The following is a 12,363-nucleotide window of genomic DNA, read 5'->3' on the forward strand; positions in this document are numbered from 1 at the left end:
GCTGCAGCTCTGGGTCTGGCCCTGATTGGGGGTTGGAGTCAGAGCCATAACTGCTGCCTGCTCCCTGCAGCTTCTGTCCCTGCTGTTGCTTACCTTCCAGTTCTGGCTCTGGCTTCAGCCTTGGGCTTGGAGCACATGGTTACTCCAGCTTTAGCCAGGCCATGCAGCCCCAGCCCCAGCCTGAGCCCATGCATGTTCTCTGTGCCTCAGGCTGGAGCTGGAGCCAAAGAGTAAGCTGGTGGGGGGAAAGGGGAGCAGCAGTTGGTGGCTCCACCTCCTCCCCCTGACAGTGCTTCCCTAGCTGCAGTAATGGAGGAGATGAATTTAATATGACCCTCTAATAATTAAATTCTGTACACGTAAAATTATAACAAATGTATACATTTTTTATGCGTAGAATCTAGTTATGGGGGTCACCTTAAATTCAGAGTCATTTTGGATTCAGGTGAATATGGTAATATTTCTGCACAAAGGTGTCTATGCTAACATGCATTTTAAGCTTCATTTTTGTAAGGCAGTATTAAGTACAGTCACTATCTTATCCTTCAGCTTTGACACAGAGATTAAACACTCAAGCTCTCTTACTGATCATTCTTTTTAAAGGGCACCTGTTCCCACTGTGCGTTCACTTTTACATGCGTGCACACACTCAAATTGCATCAGGGAATCTATTAGATTTTCTTTAAATCTACAATTACTCTTATTGTTCCAATGCTTCATGCAGTCCAGTTATGAAACATGGCTGAGTTCCAATCTCTGCAGCTGCTTGGAGCTATGATGAAGCTATGGATTTGGAAATATGGTAGATTGCAGTGATAGTGGAAACCAGATTTTACATGACCAGATAGGGTTTTGGTCCTGGTACTTCTTGGAGCAGAGTACTCCAGTTCTACATCTGCTTTGATTATAACTGATGTTACTTCTAAAACTTAAAATCTGAGTGTGAATTAAAGATCTACACTAGATTTTGGTTTTAAGTATTTTTAGGACTTATGGAATTTAAAGTTCTTAATATCTTAAGTTCTGTAGATGCTTCTTTTATGGTTCTTGTAGCAAGTAAAATTGTCTCATTTTGGTTTTGCTGTTTTGTGAATTGTTTAGAATTCATGTTCTTAGACTTGTTTCCTGTGGGAGGTATATGTTTGGTAGCTTCTCATTTTCTTTCTTTCTTTTTTGAATGCTCTCTTTATTCCTGTATTTTTATCTCCAATTAGTTTACTCAGATCCTACTTCAGCTTTATAACAGGTCCTACTGTCTTTCAGTTCCTGTGAGTACACTGGGTTTGATTCAAGCTTCTCTAACTTTTCTTCAGTTTTTTTAAGCTTGCTAAACCTAACCAATAGTTGCGACTTTGCCTTTACAAATAGGAAACTTGCCCTACTGGTTATAGAGAACCGCACTCAACCTTTTTTGGTTGTATTGGCACTCAAGCTTCGTGGCCCCTAATACGGAGATACAGCATTCACCTGCCCTCTGAAGTATAATTAAGAAAACATAGTGATAAGGTTTTTGTTGTTGTTGTTTTTATGAAGGAGAACTACAATAGATAAAATTATCTAAGCTAATTGGGACCAAAACGTGGTCATAAAATCAAATGTTTTAGTTATAAAACATGTTAAATGCCCATTTAATAAAGTATAGGGTGTCTGCCATCTTTTTCCAGCTTATCAATTATCTCAAATTTAGTGACTGAGAAATAAACAGTTCTCTTTTAGTTGCCATTGCTCTCCCTTGTACCTCACACCATGCAGGTTCTGCTTCAACATTCATTTGGACAACTCATTTTGTAGTAAGTGTAATATTTTGTGCAACTAATATAGACAATCTAAAAACTAATTTATAGCTCTCCTTATCACGAGGAAAAATGTTTTCCATATAAAAGAATAATACTGTATAATCCTGTCCAGACATAACTTTACATTTGACTATATAAACATTGTTCATTATGGCAGGGTGAAGGTGCCCTCTAATGAGATGTTTCTCTGTTTTGTAGAAGAATAACTTACTAGCACTCCTGAAAATTTTCATTATTAGCTGCTTTATCTTTTAACTTCCCCTTTTAAAGCAAATCTGTGACATGCTACTTCTGTCATTGGTCTCTTTTTTTCTATTAGAGTGTGCAGAAGTGTAGTTGTGGTCACAAATTAAGTTTGAATATTAGACGTGTAAGACAATGCAGTAACAGGATGGATGTGCTATTAAGTACAGACTTGTTTGTTCCTCCCTGCGCTTCTTACAAAAGTTTAGGATGGGGAGAGATTCAGTTATTCTGTTTTAACGTCAGATGACCTCAACCCACACCATTTAGCTAAGCCTCATTGCCGTTGAAGGAGGTATTTTTATACTGGAGGAGAACTACATACAAATGACAAACTTATTTGGTTGTTAGGGGTGTGTGAGCGTGTGCCCACCATATTGCCTTTGCAAAGAATTCTGGCCTTCATGCTCAGAATAGGTACTAATACCCACCAAGTTCCATATTTTGCTTAAATTTTCAGTGACGCTCCTTTTGAGTTTGCATCCTCATAGGCCACATTCAGTTTGATAAACTAGTAATGAAATCATGCTTTTGAGTACAAACTGCTGGTGGTCTCCAAGGGAACATGCCTTTGTTTAACTTCTAATTTCAAATTAAGTAACAACAATTCTTCTTAATGCTTTGTTTTTAAAGCCTATGTTTAAAGTGCCTCCGGTACAAATGTTTGTGGAGAAGATGGTAGTTTACAAAAAATGGCATAGAATCATCTGAGGCAGTTGGATGAATGGAGTGGAGAAGCTGCTCATTTCAGTGTACATGAAAAAATTGTTAATTGGCACATGTTATTTTGTGTTTTTAACATTTTTGGAGTTGCATTTCTGTTAAAAGGACTTTAATTATTTCTTCAGGTTTGCTTTGGAAGCACTTTTCTTGTTTCCTTAAAGGAGGGTGTGGGGAGAAGAGGAAAGATTTGAAACAATCCTAAAGTAGAAGAGGCAGTTGGGAAACATGAAAGATCCAGTCCAAATACAGGCAGTCTCCTTTATGGGTCAGTTTATTAGATAGGACAATGGGACAATAAAGTTTAATTGTCCTACTTAAATAAGACTAAAATCCAGTCCCCTGTATTTTAAAATACATTTTTAAGAAACTACTGTTTTTACATCATTCAAAAAAAATTACATAAATTGGTCAAACTTAAAACAGAAATGCAGCTCCAGAGCTTGTTGTAATTGCAAAGGCTATAGCAGTAACCATTGCTAACTTAACAGTTGATATACTTAAACATTTAATTGTCTGGGCTCTTATCATTACTTTTATATATGAGTCAGATTTGGAAAATAAAATGCCTGTTACTTTAATCTTCCTAGACCAGGCTTAATGTGAAGAAAAATCATTTGTAATTCCTTAATTTGAAATGGTCCTAAGGGACAGTGGACAGCAAAGTACGTGAAAGCTTGCAATGTATTGTGGTAACTAACAGCCAATTGTAATTTCGTGCTACATATCTAGAGGCAGCATGTTGTGATGCATGGAAGAGATATTTCTCTCTATATGGCAGAGATGGAGAAACCACATCTAGAGTATCGCATTTAGTCTGGGCCCCTTTGTACTAAAAATATTTAGGCAAATTGAATGAATTATTCAGAATACAGCAATAAATATGTTTAACAGGGAGAGACTAATTTGGAGGAAGCATAAGGGAAGGTAAGAGAACAAAACCTTAAACACTGGCTACAAGGAGAAACACTGTCAACTATAACTATATTAAAACTATTGATACCAAACAGAAATACATTTTTATAGTGGCAGAAGAGGGACATGATAAGAGTTATCAGATGGAATAAGGATATTGCCTGAGTGGCAGAATGTTTCTAGCAACATCAGCTAGAATGCAGATTAGGCTTCTGTCAAAAAAGGTGATAGAAACCCCATCAACTTTGGATCATGTGAAGATAGACTAAATAGGACAGCTTAGAAACACAATAGGAAATAATGCTGCACAGCTGGTGGATAGAATAGATCAGGAGCTGGCAATGTACAGCTTGCAGTCTGGATCTGGCCCATGGAGCCACTGAATCTAGCCCTCAGAGCTGGAAGGTTTTGCTTCTGCCTGAGCTTGTGCTTGAGCTGGGCAGCTGGAAGCTGTGGTAGCATTGTTGCTGCTTCTCCCTACTTCCCACTCAGTGGCAGCATGGGTCCACCATCCAGCTAGTGGAGAACTGAGCCAGGGCTGAGCAACTTCTAGCTGTGCCCACACTATAGCTAGGAGGCACAGAAGGTGGGTCGGGAGCGCAGATGCAGCTTCCGGTTGCCTGGCCTCTTCTCAGTTCCCCACCACCTGAAAGCAATATTTGCTCCACAACTGAGGAGTGGGGGACCTGGAGAAGCAGGTGGTGGTGCAGGTGAAGCTCCCAGATGTCTGTACCTGGCATGGGCACAGGCAACTTCTGTCCCCTTCCCCTCCCCAACTGCTGCCATGTTACTGGAGCTAGGTTGTTCTTACCTGTGCCTTTATAAAGGTTGCCAGCCCCTGGAATGCATGACATGAAAGAGGTTTTCAATATCCAGTTTCAGGGAAAAACTTAACCGTAGAAATGGCCGTCAAAAAGCAGTTGAAAATTTGCTATTAGTATAGTAATGTACATCCTGTTGTAACACAGTACTATAAAGGGTGCTGTTCTAAAGTTATAAATTATCCCTCCCCCCCCCCACTTTTTAACCCCCAGCTGATCTATATTTGTTATTTTGTATATAAAGTTAAAGCAGTAAAGTTGCACGATTCCTAATGTGACCACAAAGTGCACACATTTTGTGTATTTATCAGAACTGGCTGAGTGGCTAGTATCTGTGTGTTGTTTCTTAGCAAGATCACAACTACAAAGGCATACAGGTTCAACAGCTCTCAGAATTACTCCTTTGTGTTTTTTGCTGGAGTCAAGTAACTTAAAGGTTTTAATTAATTTTGGAGAGAAAAATAACTTTCACTTTTAATTTGTTGCTAGGACAAGCAAGAAAAAGACATTTCAGTCAAGGAATCCTTCTTTTTTTAGTGTTCATTTCTCTCACCTCATTTCATGTCTTAACATTTTGTACATGTAGTTGTACAGCTTGTATGGTTCTGAACTTAGGAGTGGGAGCTGTAATATCTAATAAAGAATTGTTTCCTACTTAGTGCAAATCCAGGAAAGCTTGGAGACAATCTAGTTTAGGTTATTTTTTTTCGGTTCATGTTTGACTGAGTGTCAAGTTGTCCATTTATTTAAATGAAGCGTGTCCACAAACATGAGTTAAAAAGTTGAGTTCTATATTTTTTTTTTTTTCCAAAATGAACTTTCTATATCTACTTGGTCCCAATTTTCCCATGTCTGTCTGACTTCTGCTTGGTACAATAGGAAAGGTGAGTCTAAACTGCTTTCCTGCTTCAGTGATCTAAGCTGGCAGATCACAAAAATTAAAGCAGTTCAATGGTTGACGTACATTACACAGGCTATGTTCTACCAGCTCGTCACCTGTCTTTCCATCTTCAGACCTGTGTAGGCATGCTTCCTTTTTCTAGGGAAAGTAGGCAACAGTTACGGATGCTGACTTTACAGCATTGGGTAACTTCTGCTGGGTCACGGGAATCATACTGCCCAAGTAGGGTAGGTCTATGCTTCCCTGACAGCACAAAGGGGACACAGGAAGTTATGGAGCTGAGGGCAGCTTTTTCACAGGAACAGCAGAAAAAGGTCCATCCTTTCAATATGGAACAGTTTTGCTAGTTTTTAGGTCTTTGCCCCATAACTTGGGTTAGCTAAAACTTAAAACATAATAGCATGTTTTACACCCGGGGCAGAATAATTCTAGTATTCTTTAATTTTTGTTCTCTGAAATGGCTAAACTGTTTGTTTGACACTTTCCAAAAAGCAAAATGAACCTTCAGCCTGAGAGTAGATGCTTAGCTTAGAAAATTGTAAACCTAAATGGTTTGTGTTTGGCAAAGTTGGAATCAACATAAAAGATGGTCTTAAATGGAGGAGTCTGATCAACCTTACTGCTAGGTGTTGCTGCCTGCCTCATCCAGAATGTTTTAAAGTGTTTCTTATTATTTGTGTCGTGTAGCACCCAGTCCTTTAACTAAGATCAGATGTCTGTAGCTCAGACCAATGAAATGTGAAAAAAAACTATTTTCATTCATATTGTAGTCTGTTTCTTTTTGGGTTTTCTTTCTTTTTCTTCAGTGCAGTTTCTCTAGTGGGAAGTACAGAAATTACCCCCAGACTTATGTTTAACTCTTTTTTTGCTTTCTGTTAAGGGTCATGATCAAAGTTCCACGCTTGCCCAGCACTCTGTCGAGTTGATGTTACCCAATCACCATCCCTTCCACAGAGACTTACTTCGATATGCCAAACTGATGGAGTGGCTCAAGAATACAGATTATGGAAAATATGATGGGCTAACAAAAGTATGTGAGACACAACCTTGCGTTATTCTTATACATCAGAGCTGCCACATTATTTTTTTAAAATTTGAATCACAAGTTTGTTTTTTTGTTTTTAAATAATATGGCTCAATTACCATTGACTTAATCTTCTACTCTGCTGCCTGCATAATAGTATCTTCATTTTTCTATATTTGTTAGACATTGTAAACTCTCCTGAACATCAGTAATCCTTGTTTTTTGTTTTTTTGGGGTTTTTTAATTGTGTAATGTCTGGGTGCTTAACCCACAGCCCATGGGCCAAATCTGGCCTGCAGAACCCTGGCATGTGGCTTGAAGGCCTCCTCGCAGTTTGCGAAATCTGGCAGCAGGGAGCAGCGGTAACTGAATACTGCCACCCCTACCCCACTACCAAATTCCCAAGCCCTGCATAGCCAGATTTTTCTAGTTCTGCAGAACTATTTATTATTATTTTCTTTTAATTAAAAAAAGTTTAAAGCAGGGGTTGGCAGCCCCTGGCATGCCTGGCATGCAAGGCCATTTTGCTCAGCACGCCACAGTTGACCCAGGCTTTGGGCAGCTGCTGCCAGCCACGGAGCCCTGGCTGCTCACAGCAGGTGGCCAGGAGGCTGCAAGCCCGCGGGCTCCAGGCCGGCCACCAGCTGCCCAGAGCTTGGGCCGACTGTGGCAGGCAGTCGGGAGGCTGCAAACAGCTTCACTGAGGTCCAAAGTCCCTACTGGGGTCCATGGCTGGTGGCGGCTACATGTGTGCCTCAGGATACACAGCTGGGAAGGGGCTGGGGCAGTGCAACCCTGGCTACTCCTCCGCTGTCTGCCCAGAGGTGCACATGCAGCTATCACCAGCAGTGAGCTGGGTCAGGGCTCTGCAAACTTCGGTGCAGCTGTTTGCAGCCTGTCCAGTGCCTGCTGCAAGCAGCATGGGTTCCGTGGCAGGCAGTAGGAGCCTGCCCAGACCCCAAACTGACTGTGGCAGGCAACTGGGAGGCAGCAAGCTGCTGTGCCGAGGTCTGCAAAGTCCCTGCCCAGCTTATTGCTGGCAGTGGGTGTACTTGTGCCTCTGGGCAGATGGCAGGGGGAGGGCCTGGGGTTGTTCAACCCCAACTCCTTCCCCACCCTGTGCCCCGAGGTGAACTTGCAGCTGCTGCCAGCTATGGAGGTAGGCGAGAGCTCCAGACCCTAGTGCAGCTGTCTGCAGCCTGCTTGCCACTTGCTGTGAGCAGCCTGGGCTCCATGGCTGGCGATGGCTGCATGTGTGCCTTGGCACATGGCAGGAAAGGGGCTGGGGCAGTGCAACCCTGGTCCCTCCCCTGCTGTTCATTGGGAGGTGCATGTGCATCCACCACCAGCAATGAGGACTGGGCCCCTTGCAACTTCCCTGCCATCTGCCCCAAGACGCCAAGTTGAGGCGTGGGTCAAGGTTGGGACATTTTTGGTACTCTGGCCAAAAACATTGACCTCTGGTTTAAATGCTGTTTTAAACTGGGTAAGTACCATGCAGTGAAAAATTAACCATAAATTGTATACAAATTTTACAGGTATAGCAGAGGAAAAGAATTGTTCCACAATAGCAAGTCTCACCTCAGTAATATACCATTCTTTTTAAAGAAGCCATATTCATAACTGAAGCCTGAAGTATTAAAGCTCTAAAGCAAGTGCCTAAAATGGTTTCTGAAAAAATGCATAATGGTCTCTTGTAGCTTTGTGTGTTCTGTCTGTGTATTCCAATGGGAGGTGAGATAGCAACAAATCCACTTGGGAGCATGGCATTGTGGGTTTTCCTGGCAGCATAGCCTTAGGTTTTATTTAACTAAGATCTTTAGAGAGTCTGCTTTTTCATATGCTTGACATCATGATCATAGTTCCCTTCATTTCATTTGCCGATTCTAGATGGCTACATTTGTTTAGAATACCATATATACTTACTTGTGTTTTCTTTTCTTTTAAGAATTACATGGATTATTTATCACGGCTATATGAAAGGGAAATAAAAGATTTCTTTGAGGTTGCCAAAATCAAGATGACTGGCACAACCAAAGAAGGAAAAAAGTTTGGTAAGGTTCCAGAAGGCACATGCCTTTCTTTTGGTTGTTTCTTTTTTTTGTTGTTTTTTCATGATAATAAGTATTTATGGTACACACATTCCACAGCCAACTCTGTAAAACAGTTTTGTGCCCCAACTGTGAAGTCGCATTTGTTAGACTAAATGAAAGTTGAAAGACAAATATGATCATCAGAAACTCTGTGTGTGCAAAAACTGCTGCCTTCCCAAAGGCCTGACCTGCATGTCTTCTGTTTGCAACACTTCCAGTAGTACTAATGGGGATTTATATATGGATGATTTCACAGATGTGGCATGAATTTTGAATATTTCACTGTGAGTACTCATCATAGCTTGAGACATGACAACAGGGTTGTCTTAAACCCTGACAAATGTCTTAACACCCGAGTATATTGAGGAAAATCATTTCATCATCAGAAAGTTATTTGGGCTGTGTTTGTTTCTCTTAATATTAAGAAACTTCTGTTTAATAGGAACTTGTGTGGAACCTTATGTAAACACAAGTTCTAACTATAGGGTTGTATACATGGTTTTGTTTTCTGAGGGATCCATGTACGTATAGTGAAAATGTGAAATTATGCTTAGTTTGTCCTTTTAAATTTTTCCTTTGAGAGTGCACGTATTCCCTTTTGGGGGAGGAAAAAATTCAGGTATGCATGAAGGGAAGTTATATCCAAAATAGACTTGGCACTTAGCAAGCAATAGCATTGATGAAAAAACGTGAAATTTGCCTTGAGTTATTTATCTGCTATACTGCATTTTAAGATAAAGCTGTACATTTTAAATGACCTATAGCATATAATCTACCATTAATTTAAAATGAAAGAATGCTGGTGACTAGACTGTCTGTTGTAATGCAGCAAATTGAAGCCTTTCATGCACTCTTTCAAATGGTGGATTCCACTTGTTGTTTTACTTAGAAAATCTAAATTTAATTTAGAAAGATAATAGGATGCTGTATACCAGGATACAAATTGTACAGCAATGAGAGAATAAGTCATACTGGCAGGGGGAGTAGCACTCTATAGCAAAGACTTCATTAAGTCAAATAAGGGAGATTTCTCAACTGGTAAGAGAAATTCCAGGTTTCAGTATAAAAAAGTATGACAGGATATACTGTTGATTCCCAGACAAGGGCGGCATCAGTGAGCTAGAAATGCTAAGGGAGATGAGAGGGGCTGGGACAGCAGTAAACACAGTAATAATAGGTGAGTTAAATTATCCACAAATAGACTGGGTCACTCTAACAGCAGGCTGGGATACAGAGACCAAATTTCTTGAAGTTACAAAAGACTGCTTCCTGTAGTAGTTAGTCCTGGAATGTACAAGAGGAAAGGCCATTCTAGACCTAGTCTTAAGTAGTGCATAGGGTTTGGTGCAAAGGGTAAGTGTTACTGAGTCTCTCTGCAATAGTGACCCCAGTGCAATTGGGTTTGACATCCATGTAAGAGGAAAGACCAGAAGAAAATCTATCGCAGGAGCTTTTAACTTTAAAAAGGGAGGCTATACCAAAATGAGGAGGCTAGTTAAACAGAAGTTAAAAGGGGTGCCTAAGGAGGTGAAGAATGTGCAAACAGCATGGGAACTGTTTAAGAACACCATATTGGAGGCACAGAACAAATGCATACTGCAAATCCAAAAAGAAAAAGGAAAGCGGATTAAAAGAAAGCCAGCATTGTTTAATGGAAGAGTTGTTGAAGTAATAGGCAGAAAAAAGGCTGCTTTCAAAAAGTGGAAATCAAATCCTAATGAGGAAAATAAAAAGGAACATGAACTCTAGCAAGCAGGGGTGTACCAATGAAAAATTTTTTGGCCAATACTGATGGCTGACTATTAACCGGCCATTTTGGCTGATACAAATCCGATTGCTGATATGCAGCCTGGCAGCTTGGAGATGAGTGTGTAGCTGGTAAATCTATGGGGGGAAGGAGCATGGTGGGGGGACAGATCAAGGCCTCCACAGTGAGGGAGACAATGGGGCAGAGGCAGGTACTGTCCAACCGGGGTGTGGTACAGGATGGAGCTGAGGGTGGGTGGGGGTGGCTCCCACTGCTGCATGCATCCCAGGGGAGGCATGGGGGTGCCTCCCCATCAGATTTGTGCGTGGGGTGAGGGTGGGTTTCATGCTTGGGGCTGTGGGCTGCTCTGGCCTCTTCCTGGCGGAGGGGCGGGGCTGGGGCTGCACTCGGGGCTGGGCAGACAGCAGCACTGGGAGGGGGGGCTATAGGGTGGGCTACAGCCCGGCTCAGCCCCTGGCCCTGAGCCCGCAGCCCACCCTTGCCCCATGCACAGATCTGAGGGGCATGTGCCCCCCATGCCTCCCTGGGGGTGTGTGCAGTGGTAGGAGTCTCCCCTTCCACCGCACCATGCCCCCAGGATGAGCTGCCTATGACTCTGCCCCATGCTCTGCCCTGCCGCAGCTGGGCAGCCCCAGTCCCACTTCTTCTGTCACTGTGGGGACCTCAGTCTGCCCCCCCCCCCTCCATCTCCCTCCACTCCTCCCCCACACAAACTTACCAGCCAGACACTGCTGTCCAAGTTGCCAGGCTGCATTCCTTTTATCAGTGCCGATTAAAATATGGACCAGTATATTGGTTCAGTTGTACCAGCAAGTAATATGTAAAGCTGTAATAAGACAAGCTAAGAAAATTTGAGGAGAAACTTGCTAGAGGCATAAAAGGAAACAATAAAAAGTTTTCTAGGTCGGTGGTTTTCAACCTTTTTTCATCTGCGGACCCCTAAAAAAATTTCAAATGGTGGTGCGGATTCCTTTAGAAATTTTGAATGCAGGTGTAGACCCCTTTGAATTATAAATGTGGAGATGGGCGATTGGTGCCTCCTGAATCTGGGGGGTGTCCCTCAGTGGCCAGTCACTGGTGGGGGTGGTTCTGGCAGTCGGCGGCGAAACTGGAAGTGCTGCTGGGGGACTGACCTTTCGCCCCCGTGTTGGTATGCCACTGTAGGGGGGCACATCGAGCACCTTTTGATGCCACCGGCGGTGGTAGGAATGGCCCTGTCAGGAGGGCATGTGTCCCCTCTATGCGTCGCCTATGAAAATGGATTTTCACATAGTTTTGATTGATCGTAGTAATTTTTCACAGACCCCTTAGATATAGTGTGCTATGTTTAGTGTGATAAACTAGACAGTAGCAAATCACCAGGACCTGATGGCATTCACCCTGAGCTCTGGAAGGAGCTTAGACAGAAAATTGCTAAGCTCTTGACTGTAGTATGCAACCTATCATTAAAAACAGCCTCGGTGCCAGAGGACTGAAGAGTTCCAGTGTGACTCCCATATTTAAAAAAGGCTCTAGACGGGATGAAGGGGACTATAGAGCCTAATATCTGTTCCTGAAAATGTGGTAGAAATGATGATGATAAAAAAAAAAATTGTTCAGCACATGGATGGACATGACTTGATGGGGAGGAATCAACACGGCTTTGTCAAAGGGAAATCATGCCTCACCAGCTCCTGGAGTCCTTTGAGGGTTTCAGTAAGCAGGTGGATTGGGGCAATCCAGTTGACATAGTATATTTGGACTTCCATAAAAGTAGAGGTGCACCAATATATCAATGCCATATTGGATCAGCACCGATGAAAGGAAAAAGAAAGTTATTGGCTATCAGCTATTTTTGGCCAGTGTAACTGATAATGTACCAATAAATATAATATGCCTTCCAGCCATACTGTTTAACATGTTCGCAGGGGCGACATATAGGGGGTGTACGCGGGCACATGTGCACCCCCTGAGCACGGTGATGCACCCCCTACAAAAAGGTGCCGGGACAGTGTCAGCGATGCCTGTAGGCAGTTGCCACTTGCCACCCTGCTGTCGACACTGCCAGCGGCGTCTGCGGGTGGTCCGCAATCCCCGCTGGCC

General features: G+C 42.5%; 1 protein-coding gene across 5 annotated transcripts in view; it reads left to right on the forward strand.

The window, feature by feature from the left end:
• EXOC1 (exocyst complex component 1) overlaps positions 1–12,363 on the forward strand; it is a 55,295-nt gene that overhangs the window by 21,810 nt on the left and 21,122 nt on the right. For 3 of the 5 annotated variants that reach the window (XM_025192537.1, XM_025192539.1, XM_025192538.1), the window contains 3 exons: positions 1,215–1,268; positions 6,277–6,426; positions 8,369–8,474. In XM_025192537.1, coding sequence (XP_025048322.1) covers positions 1,215–1,268; positions 6,277–6,426; positions 8,369–8,474 — 310 coding nt within the window. The remainder of the gene's footprint in view (positions 1–1,214; positions 1,269–6,276; positions 6,427–8,368; positions 8,475–12,363) is intronic. The other 2 variants (XM_006036278.3, XM_025192540.1) reach the window with 1 other exon arrangement.

Source organism: Alligator sinensis, unplaced genomic scaffold, assembly GCF_000455745.1.
Source record: "Alligator sinensis unplaced genomic scaffold, ASM45574v1 scaffold134_2, whole genome shotgun sequence".
Lineage (NCBI taxonomy): Eukaryota > Metazoa > Chordata > Crocodylia > Alligatoridae > Alligator > Alligator sinensis.